The sequence below is a fragment of the Neolamprologus brichardi genome, chromosome 3 (genome assembly GCF_056152115.1).
Source record: "Neolamprologus brichardi isolate AB-2024 chromosome 3, ASM5615211v1, whole genome shotgun sequence".
Classification (NCBI taxonomy): domain Eukaryota; kingdom Metazoa; phylum Chordata; class Actinopteri; order Cichliformes; family Cichlidae; genus Neolamprologus; species Neolamprologus brichardi.
In genome coordinates this window covers 2972519-2996509 of record NC_142106.1, presented here as the reverse complement: position 1 = coordinate 2996509, position 23991 = coordinate 2972519, and the positions used below count along the sequence as shown (strand labels likewise).

The 23991-nt window shown below is 43.3% G+C and overlaps 2 protein-coding genes across 6 annotated transcripts in view; both read left to right on the top strand.

Annotated features, from left to right (window-relative positions):
* The window catches only part of LOC102782520 (butyrophilin-like protein 2), a 64328-nt gene extending 50419 nt beyond the window's left edge, over positions 1–13909 (top strand). The window contains exons 1-7 of one of the 5 annotated variants that reach the window (XM_087838565.1): positions 3283–3319; positions 3453–3800; positions 6369–6467; positions 6812–6924; positions 9430–9643; positions 13212–13538; positions 13635–13909. In XM_087838565.1, coding sequence (XP_087694691.1) covers positions 3283–3319; positions 3453–3800; positions 6369–6467; positions 6812–6924; positions 9430–9643; positions 13212–13538; positions 13635–13720 — 1224 coding nt within the window. In that variant the 3' untranslated portion in view covers positions 13721–13909. Of the gene's footprint in view, positions 1–3282; positions 3320–3452; positions 3813–6360; positions 6468–6811; positions 7127–9316; positions 9644–13211; positions 13539–13628 lie in introns of those variants that run through there. The other 4 variants (XM_087838563.1, XM_087838561.1, XM_087838562.1 and 1 more) reach the window with 4 other exon arrangements.
* A 4810-nt stretch (positions 13910–18719) lies between these two features.
* On the top strand, positions 18720–22034 carry LOC148103133 (C-type mannose receptor 2-like). The gene is made up of 4 exons (XM_087838628.1): positions 18720–18756; positions 18871–19245; positions 19775–20125; positions 21874–22034. Exons 1-4 carry the CDS (start codon positions 18720–18722, stop codon positions 22032–22034), a joined length of 924 nt encoding a protein of 307 aa, XP_087694754.1.
* The last annotated feature ends 1957 nt before the right edge of the window (positions 22035–23991 follow it).

Below are 23991 nucleotides of genomic sequence, written 5' to 3'. Positions count from 1 at the left end.
CAGCTTAAGGAGGAAGGGGTGGGTGGAGTCAGTGTGAGGTGGAGAGAGCAGCCTGATGTAGATGGAAGAAGAAAAAAGACCAAGCTGTGAGAGAAAAAAAAGAAGAAACAGAGATGGACAAGTTTGAGAAGCTTTTCTACTCAGAGCGAAGCAGAATATCAACATGTGCTTTTTAATGAGTGAAACTCTGACGTGTCAAACTTCAAACTAACACACAAACTGTGCAGGTTAAAGGAATCATGTGACAGTCAAGTAAACTTTATTATCCACACATCATTCTCCCAGCTGTGTCGGAGCACAGATGTGGGCTAACATCTGTTTTTATGCTCTTCTGTCACAGTGTTTGTGGGCGTGGCCTCTTCTTTGGCTTTCATAGAGACAAATGCAGACGTGTTTGTGAACCAAAGGTTTCTGCTGACACACGTTCACTTTTGGAAATCAGAGGAACAAATATGATGTCCAATAGCTGGTCACCCCAGTCACCATGGAAACAAGCACAGGAAATACAGCAGGCTGAAACTGTCATGGTCCTGGCTCTTTGAGTTTCCGGACTTTGTGTTTATGATTAAATATTTTCTATGTGATTATTAGTTTGCTGATTCTTTCTGTTTTTTTGGTTTTTGTTTTTGTTTTTTGATCATGTAAACAATATATAAAGTCCCTTTAGCAAAGAAAAAAAAGAGAAAAATAAAAATAAAGTTAATACATTTCAATATTTCTTCTGTTCTTATTTGGTAACATATCAAGAAGTACAACTTATTTAATCCCACCCCTTTAACATAAATTATCAGTCAATATTTAGTCAGCTTCCTTACTGATATAATGTGCAGTAATAATAACGAACAGATTTCTGATATTGTCATGGTGTGTGTGCAGGCAGGCAGTAAAGGACCTAAAATAAGGACTCACGGAGGCCAAAGTTAACTCAAGAGAACCTGAGCTGTATTGCTGGCAAAACACAAAACAAAACCTAAACCTGAACAGCTAAGAACAGAGCATGAAAAAAGAACATATGGGCAAGAATGAGAGTACGACGCAACCCTGAACACTGGAGAACACAACAGGTGGGAACACAGCCTGGAGAAATTAGACCTAATGAGACAGACGATGCAAAACTAGAAACACTGACATTAAACAGACTTTCAAAGCAAAACAGGAAACAAACTGAGCACAGAACTAAACCTCGAAACTAGAATACAAAACAGAACTCAGAACACTAGAAGTTAAACACAAAGAATAAATCATAGGATAACGGCAATAATACAAAAACACTGGGTCATCGACCCATGGCCCGTGACAGATACAATATATACACCACATCGTAAAATTTCTTAAATATTGACCTTAAATGAATTTCAACATTTCCCCCTTCTTTGTAACTCATGAAAATCATATCTTTATAAGTCTTTTTGAACTGCTTTATGTTTGGACGTTGCTTGAACGCCATACTTAAACTGTTCCACAGCTTCATTCCATACACAGAAACACAAAAGCTTTTTCTGGTGGTACGTAAATTCACAGCTTTGGAAGTACAAAAACCCCATAACACCATAGCGTTCCAGGTTTCTTATTAATATATAATAATTTATCATTTCAAATGCCTTTCTCAATTGAAGGAATAACCCAGCCAGATGTTGCTTTTTGTCTATGGGAATTGTGATGTGTTCTATTGAATCTAATAGTGCCAGTGATGTTGATCTGCTTGATCTGAATCTGACTCTCGGTGAGTCGTTTATGTTTATCTATAAATTTTTCCAGTCGGCTGTTAAACAGTTTTTCAAGAATTTTTGAGAACTGAGTTAGTAAAGAGACGGGCCTGTAGTTTGTGAAATGGTGTTTGTTGCCAGATTTGTATAGAGGTATAACTTTTGCTATTTTCATTCTGTCTGGAAATCGACAAGTTTGAAATGATAAATCACAAATGTAGGTCAAGGTCAAGGTAACTTTATTTATACCCATAGGCAAGGTAAATTTGCTTTACAGAAAAACGATTGCCTTTGGCATCCCTTCAAAAACACACATTGCTAATAAAGATATACGGTTTTATAATAGCCTCAATGACTCTTTTAACCGCGTCTTCTCTGTCCAGTTAGAAGAATAAAAGAACCGGGTTCAATAGGTGTCAGGTGTCAGGTCTCAGGTATCAGGTATCAGGTATCAGGTCTTAGGTATCAGGTCTTAGGTCTCAGGTCTTAGGTCTCAGGTCACTTTTATTAAAAGTTGGTGAGGCATGAATGTGGATGCCGCTCAGGTTCGTCCTCTTCCCCTGCAGCAGCACCACAGACCACACGCCGCCACAGTTTCATTTCTGTCATAAAACCTTCTGTTTCTGATCTGAAGTCCATAGTTCAGAGTGTTTGATTTCATGTGTAGTTAATCATTTCTTCTTCCTGCTGGGATCCTTTGTCCTTTATTTCCCTGTCGTTCCTGATTGTAGAGCTGAGATAAACATAAAGCACCACTTCTTTTTCCCTCTTTCATTTGCAGAAGGACGTGTCTGCATGTGTTTCTGAGTAAAGTGTGCAGTGATACAAACAGCCTGGTTTACATGTGAACACTTTAATGACAGATTTAGGGCTCAGTGCATGAATCTGAAGTAATAATACACATCTGCATTTCAGCCTTTGTGCAAACACACAGTTTCAGTGAGTTTTGTTGGTCTTTGAAACAATAATGGTCTCTCAGATTAATCACATCCATATATATCAGGCGCTGTTTGGTTTCTTAGTGCAGCTGTTTGTGTTGGTGGAGGTCAAAGGTGTGTTTAGTGTCTCCACAACGACTCTGAAATCACAGGAGTGTGTGACGTGTCACAAAAAGGTTCTGGCTCAGGCTGAAATCACCACATTAATCCCATAAACACTGATGTACAGCACAGAGTGAAGCTTCATGTTGTGTGTGCAGTGTGTAGCATTCATGCTAACATAAACTCAGTGAAGCACAAAAGCTCAAGTTTCAGTTTTATTGTGTTTGATTCATAAAGTTGCTCTGGGCTGGTTGTAAATGACGGTCATGTGAGCGTTGAGCTTTCTGTCTGTCGCTGTGAACCTGAAGCAGTCACACTACGAGGAGGCTGAACGTCCTCCTCTTTCCTCAGAAGTGATCTGTGGCCGGCCGGACTTCATTCCACAGATGTGCTTTAACAAAGTGTGAAGCTGAACTCTGAGCTGTGACAGTGTGAGCAGTGTGAGAGTGTCAGTAGATGATCAGCAGAGGAAAGTGAAGCTGCTGTGAGCTGATGTCCTGAAGGGCTTTTAAAGAGTCTCTGAGTTTGACAGGAACATGAAGATGTTTGTGGTGTTTGTGATCCTCCTGCATGGTAAGTACACCTTCCTCTCTCTGCTCTCGTCATCAGCTTTTCTTTCATCTCTCTCTCTTTAATGTGTTGAAGTGCAGCAGCTTGATCTTTAACTTCAAAGTGACACATGGAGTCTCTGTCTGTGTGTCCTCAGTTTCCCAGCATGCCTCAGATGCTGTGGAGATGTATGAGGGGGACTCATTTATCCTGCCCTGTGAGTTTGACACTTTTGATCTGACTGACCCCTCCGTGGTGTGGAGTCGCTCCGACCTCAGTCCTCCCACCGTCCACCAGCGTCAGCTTCAAGGAGACGAACTGAAAGATCAAAACCAGCTTTATAGTGGCCGAACATCCATGAAGACTGACGCTCTGGAAACTGGAGACCTCAGCCTGACCCTGACTATCCTCCAACTGTCTGACAGTGCCACCTACACCTGCTCCGTCAGAGACAAGAGGACAGGAGGACAAAGGACAGTGACAGATGTACAGTTGGAGGTCAAAGGTCAGCAACAAACACCTGCTGTAGATTCATCTGACATCACTTAGATAAAGCTTTATTATTTTAACACTGTCAGAATAAAAGCAGTTGAGTCTTTGACTGAAGTATAGCCCTATTCATTAAATGAATGAATTTCATTCAGTCAGAAGTCAAAGGTCACGTTGTCCATCCATCCATTCATTCAGCGTCCACATCACTGCAGCCGCAGCACCAATCTGTCTGTTGAAGACGGAGGTGCTGATCCTCCTCCGCTTCACACTCGGCTGTGAACCCTTCCAGTACAAGCTGGAGGCCATCATCCAATGAAGCCAACAGAACCACATCATCCGCAAAAAGCAGAGATGAAATTCTGAGACAAAGCTTTATGCCACTTGGCTACACCTAGAAATTCTGTCCGTAAAAATTATGAACAGAATCGGTGACAAAGGGCAGCCCTGGCGGAGCTGCCATCATCCACCAAAAACGAGTCCAACTTATTCCGAGCTATATAGACCAAGCTCTTGTAACGGTTGTATAGGGATCGAATGGCCAGTAGCAATGGTTGGAAGACACCCTCCGGTCCCCCTTCTTAAAAATGGGGACCACCACCCCGGTCTGTCAGTCCAGGGGTACTGCCCCTGATATCCACATAACATTGCAGAACAACATTCAAAGCCTTCAGGAATGCGGGGGATACCTCATCCAATCCAGGGGCTCTGCCACTAAGGAGTTGTTTAACTGCCTCAGTGACCTGACATCTGGAGATTGGCGGGTCATTCCCCTTGTCCCCAGATTCTGCTTCCTCCACGGAAGACGTGCTAGTGGGATTAAGGAGGTCTTCGAAGTTTACCTTCCACTAAATGGCAGTTCTCTCAGTTGAAGTCTGCAGCGCTCCACCCGCACAATACAGAGTGCAGATAGAGCACCTGTTTCCCCTTTAGAGTCGCCTGAAGGTTTGCAGAATCTCTTGGAGGAGGTCCGATAGTCTTTTTCCAAGGCCTCTCCAAACTCCTCCCATACCCGAGTTTTTGCTTCAGCCCCTGCAGAAGCTGCGTTCCTCTTGGCCTGTTGGTATCTATCAGCTGCCTATGGAGTCTCACAGGCTAACCAAGCCTGATAGGACTTCTTCTTCAGCCTGGTGGCTCCCTTCACCTCTGGTGTCCACCATTTGGTTCGGGGGTTACCACGACGACAGGCACCAACCACCTTGCGGCCGCAGCTCAGTGCAGCAGCTTCAGCAATGGAGGTGCTGAAATATGGTCCATTCGGACTTAGTGTCTGCAGTCTCCCTCCGAATGCTGTTGAAGCTCTGCCGGAAGTGTGCCTTGTAGGTGTTGCAGACTGGGCCCTCTGCTAGGTGTTCCGAATGCACCCTCACTATACGTTTGGGCGTGCTGCGTCTGTCCAGTGTCCTGCCCCGTCACCCGATGCAACTCACCACTAGGTGGTGAAAAGTTGACAGCTCAGCCCCTCTCTTTACCTGAGTGTCTAAAACATATGACTGCAGGTCTGCTGATATGATTACAAAATAGTTCATCGACCTGCAGCCTAGAGCATGGTGTTTGCAATGGCTAAACTGTGGTTTGCACAGAAGTCCAATAACAAAGCACCACTCTGGTTCAGATCAGGGAGCCCGTTCCTCCCAATTACGCCCCTCAAGGTCTCACTGTCGTTGCCCAAAGGTACATTGAAATTTCCCAGTAAGACAACTGAGTCTCCAGGCAGAGCACCCTCCAGCACCCCGCCCAGGGACTCTAAGAAGGCTGGGTTGCCACTTGGCGCATAAGCGCAAATGACAGTCAGGACCCATTGCCCAACCCTAAGGCGCAGGGAACAAACCCTTTCTTGCACTGGGAAGACCACAACGTACAAGCAGCAAGCCGTGGGGATACTAGAATACCCACCCCAGCCTGCCACCTTTTTCCGGGTGCAACTCCAGACTGAGACAGAGTCCAGACCCTCTCCAGGACACTGGTTCCAGACCCCCAGCCATGCGTCAAGGTGAGCCTGACTATATCTAGCCGGCACCTCTCAACATCATGCACTAACTCAGGCTCCTTCCCCACCAGAAAGGTGACATTCCATGTCCCAATTGTCAGTCTTGGTAGCCGGAGATCAGTCCACCAGGGCCTCTGTTTCTGGCTGCCACATGACACACAATGCAACCAACCCCTACAACGCCTCCTGTGGGTGATGGGCCTGCAGGAGGATGGGCCCATGTCCCCTCTTCAGGCTGTGCCCGGCTGGAACTCCATGGGGTCCAGCCGGGCACAGCCTGAGAAGGGGGAATGGGCAGACACTCGCCCTTGGACACCCTCCCCGGTCCTGGCTCCAAGGCAGGGCCCTGGTAACCCTATCCTAGGCTAGTTTAACTATTGCCTCAATGGTTTCCTCATAAAGGTCTTCTGAATATCTCTTCAACTGGTCCCTAACCCAGGAACTTCCCATGGGAGACCCTGCTAGGGGTCAAACACCCCCGGACAAATAGCCCCTGGGATCCCTGAGACACACAAATCCCTGCACCACGATAAGGCAGCGATTCGCGGAGGGTACCAAGGTGGAGGTCATGTTGTTCCTTGTGTTTCTCTACAGAATGGTTTCCATCCTGGGCCAAAGCTCTTCTGGTTCTCCTGGTTCTTCTTGTGGTTTCTGGAGGTCTTTTATTTCATTTCCGGCAGTATTTCATTTCAGGTGAGTGTCTCCTACCACACCACCAATAATGCAGATGGTTGATCGATCACTATGTTCCTGAGGTTTTTAAAGTCAATTACAATACCATCAGCTTTGTCTGGAGGTAGGAGGAGAAAATCAGTTCATCCAGACCTGCCTTTAGGAAAAGCCTCTAGTTTAAATAACTGATTGGTGTCATCTTTCATCATCACTAAATCTATCTATCATCTACTTGGCAATGGCAATTTTACCATGGAATCGAATGCTGAATTAAGTTGAAGAAGCACAGGAATAGGTTTACTGTGAGGAGGCTATGAGAAGATCAATATTAACTATTAACTTATGTTGTACTGTGGTCCTCTCAGTTTACAAGGTGGAGGTGGATTCAGGGGTGGAGTCTGTCCAGCTTATCTGCAAAACCACAGTTTGCTTGCCTAAAGATGCTAAAGTGGAGTGGAAGGACACAAACAACAGGAAGGTCCACGTGTATAAGAATGGCTCTAACCAGCTTGAAGAACAGGACAAGAATTATCAAGGCCTAACAAAGATGAAGAGAACCTTACCTGGAGACCTCAGTCTGACCCTGAAATACCCCACAGATGAAGACACCTACACCTGCACTGTCTACAGCAGGGATGGAAACATCCTGCTGAAGAAAAAAGTGATGCTCACTGTCAGAGGTCAGTGCTGTAGATCCAGGTCAAAGGTCAGAGGTCAGACTCATGATGGTGGTTCAGTCTCAGTGGCTCCATCCAATAATGTTACATTGTTAGCATGTCTGATGTTTGTGGCTGTTTTGGTTTTTATTTGATTTCCAGCCAAATGTAAAAGCTTCAGCAGATGAACTGTAGGAGCTAAGTTCATGTGTGAGACTTCATCTGAATCTTCTAGTTTCTGAACATGTGTTTGTTTAGCATGTGGCTAAAACACAGGCTAAGCTAAGTCAGTTCAAATCTCAGTAAAAACCTTCTTTGGTCCTCATCTATAATCAGTCATATCTGAGTCACAATAACTAGAAGATGATTTCTAGCAGAAGTGTGAACATCTCCACATCCTTTCTCCATGTTATCATCCAAAGCTGTGAGAAGTTTCAGAGCTCTGCAGCTAACAGAGACTTTCAATTTGCTGCTCTCTTCCTCTGACAGCTCCATTTTTAGGGAGCGTTAGTTCTCTGTTTCACTTTATTCCACTTATTCAGTCTGATGTTCTCTGATCTGTTTCTCTTGTTTAGTGTCTTAAATGCTGCCAGTGCCTCTCTTTGCGTTAACCAACCTTTCTCTTTATTTCTGAGCTTTTTAAGGACTTTAACTGATGCATCAACCTTTGAAAATGGAAAGAAATCAGATTCATGACTGCATCAAAGTGTCACATGTAGTTCTCCCACATCAGCTGGATTATATCTATAGCAGCAAACAGCAGCTGATACACAAATCTTTGTCTCTGTTAATGAAGTTGGATCAGTTCAAGTAGTTTATTGCTCTGCATTTGAAAAGCAGCAGTTTGAATCCCCCCTGTAGATACTGACAGGTAACCGTGTCACACCCCACATAGCATGGAGGTTTGGCCCGGGTCTGGTATAAAGTCAGCACTGCTGGCTGACTTCTGGCATGATAAGATGTATGTTATCCAGATCTGGACCAGGCCATATCTGGCTTGATTGTGGTTTGGTTTATGTGGCCCAGGCCCATAAAAACAGGTCTTCCCTGGATTCGGAATCAAGCTGGCATTTCTGATGGACTGGTGTCATGGCAGGGTGTATGTCAACCAGACGTGGGCCAGGTCTGGCAATAATGGCTCTATTTATGTTCCTATTTTCCTATTTTAGTCAGAAGACGCAAATGCCATGTTGCAATACTACACTGCTATAGTAGCCAACTTTTCAAATGAAGGTTTGACAGGTTTGTAAGTGTACACTTTATCCTAAACCTAGTGACGGTTCACTCATGTTTACCACTGGGAGGCTGTCGCTCAGGAGGTAGAGCAAATCACGTACTGATCGGAAGGTTAGTGGTTCGTTCCGTGGCTCCTCTAGTCTGCATGTCAAGAGTGTGAATGTGTATGAATGTAGTTAGGAAGCACTCAGTTTAGAGAAAGAGTGTGGTTGGGTTATTGTGGCATGTTGTTTAAAGAACTTTGAGAAATCCGGGAGACTAGAAAAGTGGTATATAAGAGTCAGTCATTCACTGTCTGAAAGGAGTTTTGTCATGTTACTTTTGCATTTTCAGTCACATGTTGTTATTACATGGCTTGATTAAAGGACACATTAGGCTGACATCTGGCAAACCAGATCTGGGCCACCAAAAGGTCATTCTTTGCGGTATGTGGGCCATGTGCACATTGTGTGGGCCAGATCTGGGCTATACCAATTTTGCGATGTGGGGCAGAGCTCAAGCCTTTGAATCCAGCTGTGATTGTTGATTTTCTATTGAATGGACTTTTTCAAATCCAGCTGTAGGCCTGTGTTTGTGAGCTCATTAACAGCTGTTTATTTAGAGATACGTGGTCCTCACAGGACAGCCACTACAAACATATGATTTTATAGAATATGATGCATTACTGCAGATTCAACACAATAGAAAGGATTTGAAATGAGCTCAGCCTTAAACATGTGCAGCAGTAATATTGATCCATAGAACACTGATGGGAACATTGTTCTGCACAATAAGTACTTTGACTTTTCATACTTTATGTACAATTTGCCAGTACTGCAGTTTTGTGTGTAGTGAGGTGTTTTCATGGTGTTTTCTTGGTGCTTTTACTAAAGGAACGCTTCTATCAAATTCTTCCAAATGTTGTCAAACTGAGCTGTGTGATGAAGTGAGTGTGACAGAAACACTCAGACTGTGTTTCTTACTTTGTTGTCCTCTCAGTCCCCCAGGTGGAGGTGGATTCAGGGGTGGAGTCTGTCCAGCTGCCCTTCAACTCCACACTTCACCTGCCTGAAGATGCTAAAGTGGAGTGGAAGATCAGTTCATACACAAAGGTCCACGTGTATGAGAACGACCCTGACCAGCATGAAGAACAGCACCAGGTTTACAGAGACCGAACAAAGATGAATGAAGACCTGCTGAAAACTGGAGACCTCAGTCTGACCCTGAAACACCCCACAGAGAGGGACAGCTATACCTACACCTGCACCGTCTACAGCAGGGAGGGAAACGTCCTGCTGAAGAGAAAAGTGGAGCTGAAAGTCAGAGGTCAGTGCTGTAGATACAGGTCAAAGGTCAGAGATCATGTAGGAGTTTATTCTCTAAAAGCTTTTAGTTTCAGCCTATTTTCAGTTCATTCAAATGCCAAAAATGTCAGTCTATTCATAAAACTGTTTTGTTAGTTTAGTCCAAATCAGTGTAAATGTATAAATATCAATAGTTTTAAAACTGCTGAGATCATTCAAACACTTTGATCCAGTCATTTGGATGTTGTCACATGTCAGGGTGGAGCAGCCATAAATATGAGGCTTTTATTGTGAAAATGCTCAGTGTGATGATCCAGAGGAGCCCATGGGGTCTTTGTGGCTGGATGAAAAGTTTGCCTTGTAATCGGAAGATTGCTGGTTTGAGCCCTGGCTTGGACAGTCTCGGTCGTTGTGTCCTTGGGCAAGACACTTCACCCGTTGCCTACTGGTGGTGGTCAGAGGGCCCGGTGGCGCCAGTGTCCGGCAGCCTCGCCTCTGTCAGTGCGCCCCAGGGTGGCTGTGGCTACAATGTAGCTGCCAACACCAGTGTGTGAATGTGTGTGTGAATGGGTGGATGACTGGTTGTGTAAAGTGCTTTGGGGTCCTTAAGGACTAGTAAAGCGCTATACAAATACAGGCCATTTACCATTTAGACATGTGCACTGTGGTCACGCCAGCATCGAATCCATCCAAGTTACATGGTTTATTAAAATAATCAAATTACAGCATTTACATTTATGTTAGATAACTTTTAATTAAGTGCTTTAGCCCACTTACAATGAAAATAAAAAAAAAATCTTGTACATGACCTGTGTAATACAGTGGGGCAAAAAAGTATTTAGTCAGCCACCGATTGTGCAAGTTCCCCCACTTAAAATGATGACAGAGGTCAGTAATTTGCACCAGAGGTACACTTCAACTGTGAGAGACAGAATGTGAAAAAAAAATCCATGAATTCACATGGTAGGATTTGTAAAGAATTTATTCGTAAATCAGGGTGGAAAATAAGTATTTGGTCAATAACAAAAATACAACTCAATACTTTGTAACATAACCTTTGTTGGCAATAACAGAGGTCAAACGTTTACTATAGGTCTTTACCAGGTTTGCACACACAGTAGCTGGTATTTTGGCCCATTCCTCCATGCAGATCTTCTCAAGAGCAGTGATGTTTTGGGGCTGTCGCCGAGCAACACGGACTTTCAACTCCCGCCACAGATTTTCTATGGGGTTGAGGTCTGGAGACTGGCTAGGCCACTCCAGGACTTTCAAATGCTTCTTACGGAGCCACTCCTTTGTTGCCCGGGCGGTGTGTTTTGGATCATTGTCATGTTGGAAGACCCAGCCTCGTTTCATCTTCAAAGTTCTCACTGATGGAAGGAGGTTTTGGCTCAAAATCTCACGATACTTGGCCCCATTCATTCTGTCCTTAACACGGATCAGTCGTCCTGTCCCCTTGGCAGAAAAACAGCCCCATAGCATGATGTTTCCACCCCCATGCTTCACACTAGGTATGGTGTTCTTGGGATGCAACTCAGTATTCTTCTTCCTCCAAACACGACGAGTTGAGTTTATACCAAAAAGTTCTACTTTGGTTTCATCTGACCACATGACATTCTCCCAATCCTCTGCTGTATCATCCATGTGCTCTCTGGCAAACTTCAGACGGGCCTGGACATGCACTGGCTTCAGCAGCGGAACACGTCTGGCACTGCGGGATTTGATTCCCTGCCGTTGTAGTGTGTTACTGATGGTGACCTTTGTTACTTTGGTCCCAGCTCTCTGCAGGTCATTCACCAGGTCCCCCCGTGTGGTTCTGGGATCTTTGCTCACCGTTCTCATGATCATTTTGACCCCACGGGATGAGATCTTGCGTGGAGCCCCAGATCGAGGGAGATTATCAGTGGTCTTGTATGTCTTCCATTTTCTGATGATTGCTCCCACAGTTGATTTTTTCACACCAAGCTGCTTGCCTATTGTAGATTCACTCTTCCCAGTCTGGTGCAGGTCTACAATTCTTTTCCTGGTGTCCTTCGAAAGCTCTTTGGTCTTGGCCATGGCGGAGTTTGGAGTCTGACTGGTTGAGGCTGTGGACAGGTGTCTTTTATACAGATGATGAGGTCAAACAGGTGCCATTCATACAGGTAACGAGTGGGGGACAGAAATGCTTCTTACAGAAGACGTTACAGGTCTGTGAGAGCCAGGGATTTTCCTTGTTTGAGGTGACCAAATACTTATTTTCCACCCTGATTTACGAATAAATTCTTTACAAATCCTACCATGTGAATTCATGGATTTTTTTTTCACATTCTGTCTCTCACAGTTGAAGTGTACCTCTGGTGCAAATTACTGACCTCTGTCATCATTTTAAGTGGGGGAATTTGCACAATCGGTGGCTGACTAAATACTTTTTTGCCCCACTGTATGTTAACACTATTGGAAGTAAAAATAACTTGAACTCCAATTTTGAAAACACAACTTTCTTTTTCTTCTTTTTATAAACCTCTGACTCACACAAGAAGACTATTGACTACACTACATTTTAACTACACAAGATTTACGCTAAACATCGCAAATCTCTCACATCTCAAAACACCGCCGTAACTCCTAAACCTTCCCCCTTCCTAATTAGCTAAATGCCACATTGCCATATCATTTTGTGATTGGTCGACGTGGTACATTTTTCCACCAATAGAAAGGGTGGGGGTTTTTTTGGTTTTGTTTTTGCTCACATGCGGAGTGCTTTAGAGTGCTTTCCTTATAAAACACAGTTGTTAACATTTCTTCCCACAGTAAATAAACAACAATATTATTCAGGAAAAACAAACAAACATTGCATCTATTTTTATCATAAGTCTGGTTTTACGTGGCCTATAAACACAATTTAAAGACACTTTTTCCGTCAATTATTCCGTCTGTCCTGCTCACATCTCCAATGGTTGCACACGTTGTCATTAACGTGGCTTCACTCCACATCAGCCGCTTTGCTAGCTAAAACATCTGAGTCACATTGTTGCTGCAATTTACCTGCAACTGCTGCTGAAAAAGTCTCCATGTGTTTGTGTTTGGTCCTAATCTGCTGCCCAGTCTGTTTGACACTGCTGGATTTCCAGCTGATAGATGACAGATTAGAAACTGATCAGTCTATTGATCACACAATATTCCATCAATAGAATTGATTTGACTTTGATTTGTGTAACAAAGTGATTTCCACGTCTCCTTCATGATGTGACAGTGTCAGAGCTGAATGCACTTGTAGAGTATCATGTTTTTCTGGCTCACATTTAAAGTGTTCCAGCTCTAATGTACAGCTGTCATATTAGAAATAGAAGCAGCTCTGATTTTAGTGCTCAAAGAAATCTATGAAGTTATAAATTCAAACCTGAACAGTTTTCTGCAGCGTTCCTCTCGGCCTTATTTGCAGCTCCACTCTTGTTTTTGCTCTAATAATTATTTCTCTCCATGAGCTGTTTCTCTGCCTGAAGGAGGCGCCACTCCATCGCTTCATTTAGTGCAGAACAAGAGCCACATGATGCTGCTCTGTGACCACCAACTTTGTACAGCTCATGTTGTGTTTGTTGTCCTCTCAGTCTGTCAGGTGGAGGTAGAGGAGGGGGCGGAGTCTGTCCAGCTGCCCTTCAGAACCACACAAAACCTGCCTGATGATGCTAAAGTGGAGTGGTGGGAGGTGAGTTCATACCACAAGCTTCACGTGTATGAGAACGGCTCTGACCAGCCTGAAGAACAGCACCAGGATTACAGAGACCGAACGGCGAGGAATGAAGACCTGCTGAAAACTGGAGACCTCAGTCTGACCCTGAAATACCCCACAGATGGAGACAGTGGAGAATACAGATGTGGCGTCTACAGGAAGAACATCTGGATCAGAGGGAAAACTGTGCAGCTTAAAGTCAAAGGTTTGTTTGTCTATGTGTGTGTGTGTGTGTGTGTGTGTGAGTGTGTGTGTGTGAGTGTGTGTCTCTGACAGTCTTTTGTCTCCTCTGCAGGGAGAGGTCAGGTCCAGCATCAAACAGGGGACATCAGGAACAGAAGCAGCTCCATTGATCCGACTCCTCTGATGGCTGATCAATCAGTTTGATCTGTGTGTTCTTTGATTATTGATCAGTGATGTCAGAGTGGAGTCAGTGTGATGTTGTTGTTGTGTGTTTGAGACTTTTAGTGTCCATGAAGGTCTCTGCTGCCGTAGATCCTCTGAACTGTGACAGAGGTCTCACTCTGGAGGAAACTCTCAGCACTTTCCAGCAGCTCCTCCATCATGGAGGACGTTCCCTCACTGTAACAGGTGGAGGAGAGAGGAGAGGAAGCACAGGTGGATCCTCTGAGGAAGAGGAGCCTTCCTACAAACCACATGATCACATGACCAGAGGGGTGTGGCCTTCAGTGGTAGTAATAAAGGAACAGTCCACACGTTCCACTTTGACGGCTCATCTCCAACAAAGCAGACCTGTGATCACGTTAACTCAGTATGATGGATCATTTGGATTTGTCTTTGTTTCTCTGGACTTTCTTGTGTGTCTTTATATGTTGGACTGAGACATCTGACCTGCCCAGGGACTAAACATGGGCTGTATCCCAATTTAGGGGCCTTGGAGGATCTACGTGGGCCGTGTCCTTAAAAACCGAGAAGGAGAAGAAATGTGATGCTTGTAGACTTGTAAAATGTAATGGTCCGGTCTCAGTCACGGTGTTCAGGTTGCCTAGCAACCATGATACTAACCACTAGATACGTTTCATACAGCATTGTTTGACAGAAATGAAGGGACAAAATTTCTGTCCACCTGTTTATTTTATATGAGCTTTGTTTGATTTCATAAGTATGTGAGTCTTGAGCACAAGAGGCTGTTCCAACTGTTATCTTTTTTGGCCAGGAAGACTATCCTGCTCCTTTGGTGCAGGCCAGCAGTCCAAGAAATCCTGGCATACCAGTCTTATGTATATTCCCAACAAATATATAACCCGTATGCTCAATTCCACTTTGGACTCGTTCCACAGAACAGGACCCACATCTGAAATATGTTGTACCTGTATTCACATTCTTCTTGTTGCGGGGCTTTCCCAAACTGAATTAATCTGCCTGATTTTTGGTCTTACTGTGAGTTGTTTGGATTTCTGGAGGGGTTTTGGTTTACTCCAGTTGTTATGTATGTGCCTCTGAATTTTGTATTGCCTGAGCTAGGTTTTGGTTCCTGTTTTGTTTTAATGTTTTAATGTTCTTCATTATTAACGCACTATGACCCAAACTCTTTTATGGCAGGTATTTTAATTTCTATTTGCTATTTGGTCTGACTGGGACCTGATAAATGTAAAAAGAAAGAATTACCAGATTTTTTATTTTACATGATTTGTGTTTCTGAAAATAATGAGATCCACATATGAAGACATTCATTTTTAATTTTACAAAAATTTTAAAATTTTACAGTGGCGGTGTCCTTGTAAGTGGATATCAGGCTCTTGTAGAGCAAAATTTAGTATTTTGGTCTAGACAACCCAAAATGTGATGTCCACATATGTGGATGCAGGTCCTACGAGGTTAAACATTTCAAATCCAATGTATTTATATAGCACATTTAAAACCAGAAGGTTTGCCCAAAGTGCTGTGCAGAAACAAAAAGGTAAAACTAATAAAACCACTAACACTCACTAATAATAGACATAATAAACGTATCAACTCACACCAGTCTGAACGCTATCGAAAAAAAGTTTGTTTTCAAAAGCAACTTAAAAACAGGAAATGAAGATGCCTGTCTAATATTTAAAGGCAGCGTATTCCAAAGAGCCATAATTGAAAAGGCTCGTTCTCCTCTATGTTTTAGCCTAGATTTTGGGACAACCAACAGCAGCTGGTCAGCTGATCCGAGGGTCCGTGATGGAATATAAAGCTGAAGTAACTCGGAAAGGTATGATATTTAGGTACATTTGCACATAAATAAGTAACATAATATTCAGTACTTACTTTGAAAAGTTTACTCTTTAGCTGCCCCGCTTCAGACGTTTTTCACAAAATAAAAAAAGATTGTTATGGCTCAGGTCTAGATTAGTACATGCGGGATGATTGTGGCTCAAGAGTTGGCAGTTTGTCTTGTAATCGGAAGGTTGCTGGTTCGAGCCCCGGCTCTGACAGTCTCGGTCGTTGTGTCCTCGGACAAGACACTTCACCTACCGCCGACTGGTGATGGTCAGAGAGGCCGATGGTGCGATATGGCAGCCTCGCTTTTGTCAGTCTGCTCTTAGGGCACCTGTGGCTACAACTCTAGCTTGCATTGAGTGAATGAATAGTGGAATTGTACAGTGTTTTGAGGGTCTCAAAAAGAACTATATAAATGCAATCCATTATTATTATTATTATTATTATGTGCAGATGTTCTCTTCTTCTCCTTTTTTGTTTAATGGCAATTTACTCCCCAGTGTACGAGGATAACGCCACTTGCTGACGGAGCGAATGAGCCCTATTGTAAACTGAATTTGCGTCATTACAAATTGTGTTTGTGTATGCATGTTAAACTCTTCTTCTTATTTTACGGTGCTGTTGTTCAATCAGGGGAAACTCTCAGTTGAGAAGAAAAGCATGAATTGGTTTGTATACGGAGATATCCATTGTTTAAATGTCCCGGGGAGTCAAAAAGGAGGCAGAGCTGTCAAGAAATGTTGGCACTAACTGTGTCATTCAATATATTAAATGTCACAATGCTGGCAAAGAGTAAGATTTGTGCATGCGTGATACGGATCAGGTTTCCGGTACGGATTGGGTAGCGACAATCGGCCTTCAAATGCGGCCTTTGAAAGATGCATCCCCTGAATTGAGACGCAGTCTTTAAGCTCGTTTTCTGTTGGATTTACAGCGCAGCACTGCCCTCTGCAGTCTGCAGCTGCTTTTGAAACAAAGTGACATGTCTTCTTAATTACAGTCAGGAGCAGAGATAAAAGGAAAATCTCCAGATTAATGAGACATGATATTTCAGACAATGATCATGACTTAATAAAGTGCTGGGCCTCCACACTGCTCCAAAAATGCTTCAGAGTTCTTCAGCATCTCTGAACTTGACTGGAGGGATAAAGATCCTCCATCATCTGCTGGTTGTAAATGGCCTGTATTTGTACAGCCCTTTACTTAGTCCCTAAGGACCCCAAAGTGCTTTACACACATTAAGTCATCCACACATTCACACACTGGTGATGGCAGCTACATTGTAGCCACAGCCACCTGGGGCGCACTGACAGAGGCGAGGCTGCCGGACACTGGCGCCACCGGGCCCTCTGACCACCACCAGTAGGCAACGGGTGAAGTGTCTTGCCCAAGGACACAACGACCGAGACTGTCGGACTGGTCGTTTGAGCGCCAATGCTCATACGGACATTATTAACTTTATCCACAAAGAAGTTTAGAAAGTCATCACTCTCACATATAGAGGACACAGGTCAATGGTTTTCGTGCAGAGAAACCCAAAGTTCCCTAAGGCTGAGCCTGTGAACTTCAAGTTTAGTTAATTTCCAAAGGTGTTCTGCTTTCCTACAGAGTATTTTGACTTTCGTTATGTCATCATTTATCCACGGATGAGCTCTTTTTGGGGAAGTCATGAAAGTTTTTAAAGGTGCCACCAAGTTTAATCTCTCCAAACAATGATTATTAAACACTGTGTAGCAACTTTAGCATCAGTGCAGCCCCTGATCACATGAGGATCTAATGAATCAGAAAACTTCAGGGAAACATCCTGATTAATGAACCGCTTATTGAACAAGAGATTGGATGGTGGTGTGTCCCGAGGGAAGCTGAGGTTAAAAATAACACAAGAATGTTCAGTCACCTGTACATCCTTAACACAGAGATCAGTTATGTCTAAGCCAAGAGAAAACACGAGGTCCAAGGTGTGGCACTTAAAGAGCACTGAAACACCTGAAAGACATCTGTGTAAACAAGGACATAAATGGGAGACTGTGGACTGGGTGAGTGGGACAGATCTCAGTACTCACAGTTCATAAAGACATTCAGCTGCTGAACAGCAAAACATTCAAACATGGGCGATATCTGTGTTTGATGAAGCAAATGAAAGTGTTGCTTCAAGGACAGAGAGCTGATAAAGCTCTGAGGTCAGCAATGGAAATGATGAGATTTGGTTAGACTGACAGATGAAGCTTCATATTTATTTACCTCCATGTGAAGCTTAGAAGAGAGAAACCGTTATCCAGCTGAGCTGCTGTTTCTCAACCATTTCATGTTGTTTGTAGCACAGAGTTGCCCCGGTGGATATGAGGAAGAGTCAGACTGCTGTGTGGCTGTGATGTGACAGCATCAGGTCACCAGTTTAAATATTCTTACTGTAATTTTGATTCATGAAGCAGCACAAACTCAAATATTTGGCTTGTTGCACAAACTCTTTGTCCATGTGTGAAAGCTGCTGTTCCTCTGAGGATTCACTGATTTCACCTTCAGCACACGTCACTGCTGCATGAGCTGATCTGTTTATAATGAGCTGAGCTCCCAGCTGTTCATGTTCACTCATATTTACTGTTGATGATGTCACATCCTGTGTTGAAGGCTCTGAATGCTCTGAGTCAGATGGTAGCGGTGCTGATGGACGTTCGCACAGAGTTTAGGATGAGTACATGATTTTTAGAACATTAGCTGGTGGTGACACACACTGTGTGTAAATGTGTGTGTGTGAAAGGACACACAGCAGCTGTGTGTTTTGCGCAGGTTATACATGGCTGCCACACTTTTGAAGGCAAATGTCAGTTATGACACGATGTTCAGAGCCGAGTCCAAATAAAGTGAAATAAAGTGACAGCGCTGCATATGGGCTCTGATCAACAACATGACAGGAGTACCAGGACCACACCTGCTCACTCCCTCATGCTCTCACTGTGTGCTGGATGGAGACAGTTAGCAGTGCTGTGCATCAGACTTTACTGTGGAAGATAAGATGTGAGCTCACAGCTGTGCATGGAGAGCACACAGTGAGGTTTTGCATACATCAGCATTTCCAGTGAAGTGATGAAGCAGCTTTGAATGTGTGTAAATGAGTCTAAGCAGCAAACAGAGATCAGTGAGTGAATCTGCTGACACACAGAGCAGCAGCATCATGGAGAGGATCCTGCTGTGTGTCTGCTGCTTCTCAGGTAAGTCCAGCTCTTCGTCGTCTACAACAGCATTTATTACTCCGATCAGTCTTAGTCCCTGATAGGCCCAGAGTGTCTCTACAAACTGACCCAGTCAAACGTTTTCCCTTTCAGGCTGGTTCGTCTCCACATGCTGTCCCCGTCAGTACCACTATGTTGATGATGCAAAGACTTGGACTGAAGCTCAGAGCTACTGCAAACAGACTCACACAGACCTGGCCTCCATCGAGAACACTGAAGAAATGAAGCAGCTGAACAGCACAGTTTCACCTGCCGCTCACAGCTCTGAGCTCTGGATCGGTCTGTACAGTCAGATCAGCTGGAGGTGGTCAGATGGGCTCACAGGGAGTGGAGCTGACTACAGGAACTGGGACACTTCAAAATATGAACCAGATTTTTACTCTGGGCTTCAGTTCTGTGTGTCCTCTTTAAAAGGAAAATGGTGGGATTATCAGTGCGGACAAAAGCTCCAGTTTATTTGCTACAGAGGTAGAAAAAAAACCTACATTTGATTTTAAACTTTTAAACTTTAAACTTTGATTTCGGTGCACCATTACAAAGAAAAAATTCCAAAAAATGGATTATGTTCAACTAGACGTAGCGTTTTCAGTGGGAGAAACGTTTCATCATCATCATCATCATCATCATCATCATCAGCTGACTGTGGGTTCCCCAAACCTTATAAACACCTTTGCACAATGGAAAAACTAATCCAATGCATAAACAATGGGCTGTGAGGTTAGTTTATGATCATTAATATGCCAATTGTCATGACCGTTGACCAGCAATCAAAGAGCATTTCATTCGGTTTCATTCTAGTTTCAGTCATCGCATAAAAGTACTTTTTAAAAGGTTAAGGAAACCTGCAGTCAGCTGAAACTGAAGACGGCTTTTGGGTGATGATGAACCGTTTCTCTCACTGAAAACGTCCAGATGAATACAATCAACTTATTGGATTTCCATATCTCGATGATTGAGCATGCAACAAGAAAACAAGTTTCTATGTTTTAACTTTCAGGATCACGGATGAACCCTGAGTTTGATTTGGTGGATAAAGAAATGAGTTGGTCCGATGCTCAGAGGTACTGCAGGAAGAACTTCTTTGACCTGGCCACTGTCAAGAACCCCGGAGAGAACCAACAAGTCCATGAAAAGGCTCAGAGTAAAAGGGTGTGGATTGGCCTGGACAGAGAGCCACACATTTACTGGTCTGACGGCACAAAGTACTCATTCTCAAACTGGGCCAGTGGGATGAACCCGTTTGGGGGTATGAGTACGATCTGTGCAGCTCTGACTCGTTCAGGAAAATGGAAGACTTTGTCCTGTGAAACAAGATTACCATTTGTCTGCTACAGCCTCCCTACACCTGGTGAGCTTTCACTGTCTTTCCTTTAAGGATCACAAGCAATTTTACACACGGTGTTGTGCAAAAGTCTTGAGCCACCTGTAATTTCTGCATTTTCTGGAGCGAAATGGGAAACAGTTGTATATAAGGTAAACCCTCAGAGAGTTCAAGATCAAGCTATTTTATGCTTGAGGGATTTGCAGGTCAGAATTAGGTGGCTTAACAAACCAAACAAAAAAAGACTTTTGCATGGTGATGTATATTTAAGATAACTAATAGTAGATGAAAGACACTTAAAGCATATGTTACAGGTCTTCTATGGATCCTGTTTTTAAACAGAAAAGCAGACCAGGAGTCATGAGTTGTGTTCGGTCTGCAGGCCTTTCCTTGTCTGAGCTACAGGAGCATTGCCACGGCCTATCGCACCCATAGCTCTCTCCCCCTTGTGGCTATGCCACAAAATTACATCTTCACAACTTTACGTGAAAAGTGCAATACCACAATGAAATTTGTCGAAATTTTACGAGGTTTAACCTGAGATTCTAGCATTTCGGGCAAAATAAATGAATATTTAAAAATCAATTCAGGATTTTCATGAATCGATATCGCGTTATTAAAGCTAGAATCGATTTGCATCGGAAAATCGATAATTAAAAGCCACCCCTAGTCAGTATAACCCAAGGTGAAAATGTCCAAATTGTGCCCAATTAGCCATTTTCCTTTCCTGGTGCCATGTGACCTGTTAATGTTACAGGGCCAAGGTGCAAATGGGGAGCAGGTGTGTTGAATTTGGTGTTATTGCTCTCATACTCTCTCATACTGGTCACTGGAAGTCTAACATGGCACATTATGGCAAAAAATTCTCTGAGGGTCTGAAAAAAAAGAATTGTTACTCTACATAAAGATGGCCGAGGCTGAAAGAATATTGCCAACACTTTGAAACTGAGCTGCAGCACGGTGGTCGACACCATACAACAGTTTAACAGGACAGGTTCCACTCAGAACAAGCCTTGCCACGGTCGACCAAAGATGTTGAGTGCAATTGCTCAGTGTCATATCCAGAGTTTGTCTTTTGAAAATAGATGTATGAATGCATGGGGGGGTCAGCCTCTTGGTGCTCAGACCATACGTCACACACTGCATCACTTGGCTGTTATCCCAGAAGGAAGCTTCTTGTGAAGATAATGCAAAAGAAAGCCCACAAACAGTTTGCTGCAGACAAGCAGACTAAGGACATGGATTAGCTGTGGTCTGATGAGATCAAGATAAACTTATTTGGTTCAGATGGTGTCAAGAATGTGTGGCAGCAACCAGGTGAGGAAAAATATAAGTGTGTCTCACCTACAGTCAAACATGATCCCCTCCCTTCAGAAACTGGGCCACAGGGCAGTATTCCAAATGATAACAACCCCAAACACACATCCAAAAGTTTGTGTGAGACAATGTTAAGGATGAGAGGAAGCTTAAAAACACATCTACACAAACAAAGTCAGACACACTGCAGTTGATTTTAATAAAGTTTTTAAGAATGCATCCTAAAAAGGAGCTCGTCTTTTTGTCAGCCTCGTTTTGTGCGAGAGACTTGTTCATTTCTCTAAACTAGATCAAATTAAAATGTGGGACATTGTCTGGACCTGTGTGATATGGAGAATGAGGGCTAAACATGCTCTGCAGTCCCACCTCGAGCATTCACTGGTCCCTGCAATCTCAGCAGTAGCAGTGATGGTTTAAATGATGGTGGCTTCATTTAGCTTCTGTTTCTGTGTCTGCAGTAAAGAGGCAGGTAGTGAAGCTCACAGTACATGTGGAGGACTCTCCTGTGGATCTGAATGACTCTGCTGTGAAAGCAGAACTGCTGACAAGGGCAAGTTCCAACAGTCCACCTTTACACTCGCACCGTTTATATGTATATGAATTTCCTGATTTTGAATGAAAAGAACAAACATTGTGGCTGCTGTGTGACAGGTGAAGGAGCAGCTGAAGAAGAAAGGAGTGAGCAGAGTCAGTGTGAGGTGGAGAGTGTAGCCTGATGGGAAGCTCTTGGCTGGAGATGGAAGAAGAAAGAAGACTCTGAGAGAAAAAGAAAAATGTTTCAGAAGCTTTTCTGCTTGAATCATGTGACAGCCAATTCAACTTTATTATCCACACATCTTTCTCCCAGCTGTGTCTGAGCACAGATGTGGGCGAACATCTGTTTTTAGGCTCTTCTGTCACAGTGTTTGTGGGCGTGGCCTCTTCTTTGGCTTTCATAGAGATAAATGCAGACGTGTTTGTGAGCTACAGGTTTCTGCTAACACATGTTCACTTTTGGAAATCAGAGAGACAAACATGCTGTCCAACAGCTGGCCACCCCAGTCACCATGGAAACAAGCACAGGAAATACAGCAGGCTGAAACTGTCATGGTCCTGGCTCTCTGAGTTTCTGGACTTTGTGTTTATTATTAAATGTTTTCTATGTGATTATTAGTTTGCTGATTGTTTCTATTTCATCTTCGTGTTATTCCTCAGTGTTTCAGTCTGGAGTGTTTATTTCCAGTTACTGTTGATGTTGCTTCATTTTATTCCTTCACTGTTTCCCATCTCATCCTACTGTGATAAGTTCTTTCATGCGTCTGTACTGTCATGTACTTATGGTTCTCCCTTCCTGTTTTATTTTTTTGTCGTCGTTTTAAATCACATGACAGAAACCAGCGACGGCCAAATAAAGCTTTATGAAGCATTGAAGCTCGTATTTAAAAAAGGGTTCGCTACTCAAAGCTTTCCAACACAGTCCTCTTTTGTGGCATCCAGTGGACAAAATGCAAAGAGCAGCTTGAATCTACAAATTAAAATGAATGCTTCATTATGATTGCCTACTCTGCAGAGCTAAGTTGACATCTTCTATTCTATATCATGTGATATTGGGCTACTGTTTATGTTTTCTGATTAATAAATAATTATGATGAATGAACCATACGTGTTCAAACATGTGCCCTCGTGTAGTCTCACTTTGCTTTTGATTTCCTGACCAGATACATGCATTATGTATAATAATATACAACACACTCATAAAATAGTTTGGAAGTGTATTTGTGCTGCGAGATCCATCCTTCCAAGTAGTTACATAACTAATCAATGGACAGATACATTTATACAGTGTATGTTTTTATTTATTTTTGACCTGGTTATAGAATTGCTAAAAAAAAAAAAGTCAAATAAAAACGTAACACACATAAGGTGTTTGTCCACCACAGATTCTTCAGCATCCTTCTCATTCTCAGAAGCCTTAGGAGCTCCTGTGCATTCACACACTGTCCCAGTAGCTCACGAACATACATGCAGGAGTCCTACACTGACAATACCAGACTTTGTGAGTTTACCACACTGAAGATAGCTCCTAATAACTTTGTGCCTCCAGATGCTACAGAGCTAATTAGACTGATGGATTGCCTAAAACTAGAAGACCCTCATCTATTCCCCTATTCTGAGACATTGGCTGCTCTGAATAAGAGGTATGGCAAACCGCATAAACTAGCTCTTATGACTGTTGATGTGATGGATTCACCAGACATTTGATGGGGAGATACTAAAGCATTTGAGATATCTGCCTTGCGAATAAGGTCTCTCATTCGCATGCTCAACACTTTTAGCACAGAATGTGAAACTAAGTTGAAGTTAAGTGTGTCACATTTGGAGATTCGCTGAAAGATGGGCTGCCAATTGGGAACAATGTACACCGTCTTTGACCTGTCAGGATGGCTCAAATATGAGGCCTGGTGTCAGCCAGTCTCCTCTAAGCTGAACCAGTCAGTCCAGAAAAAAGTTTCACCTAGGATCTTCTGTCCCTATCACAACAAAGACGATCACTTTGTTGCGATAGGGACTTCATGTAAGATCTCCAGATTTGCCAC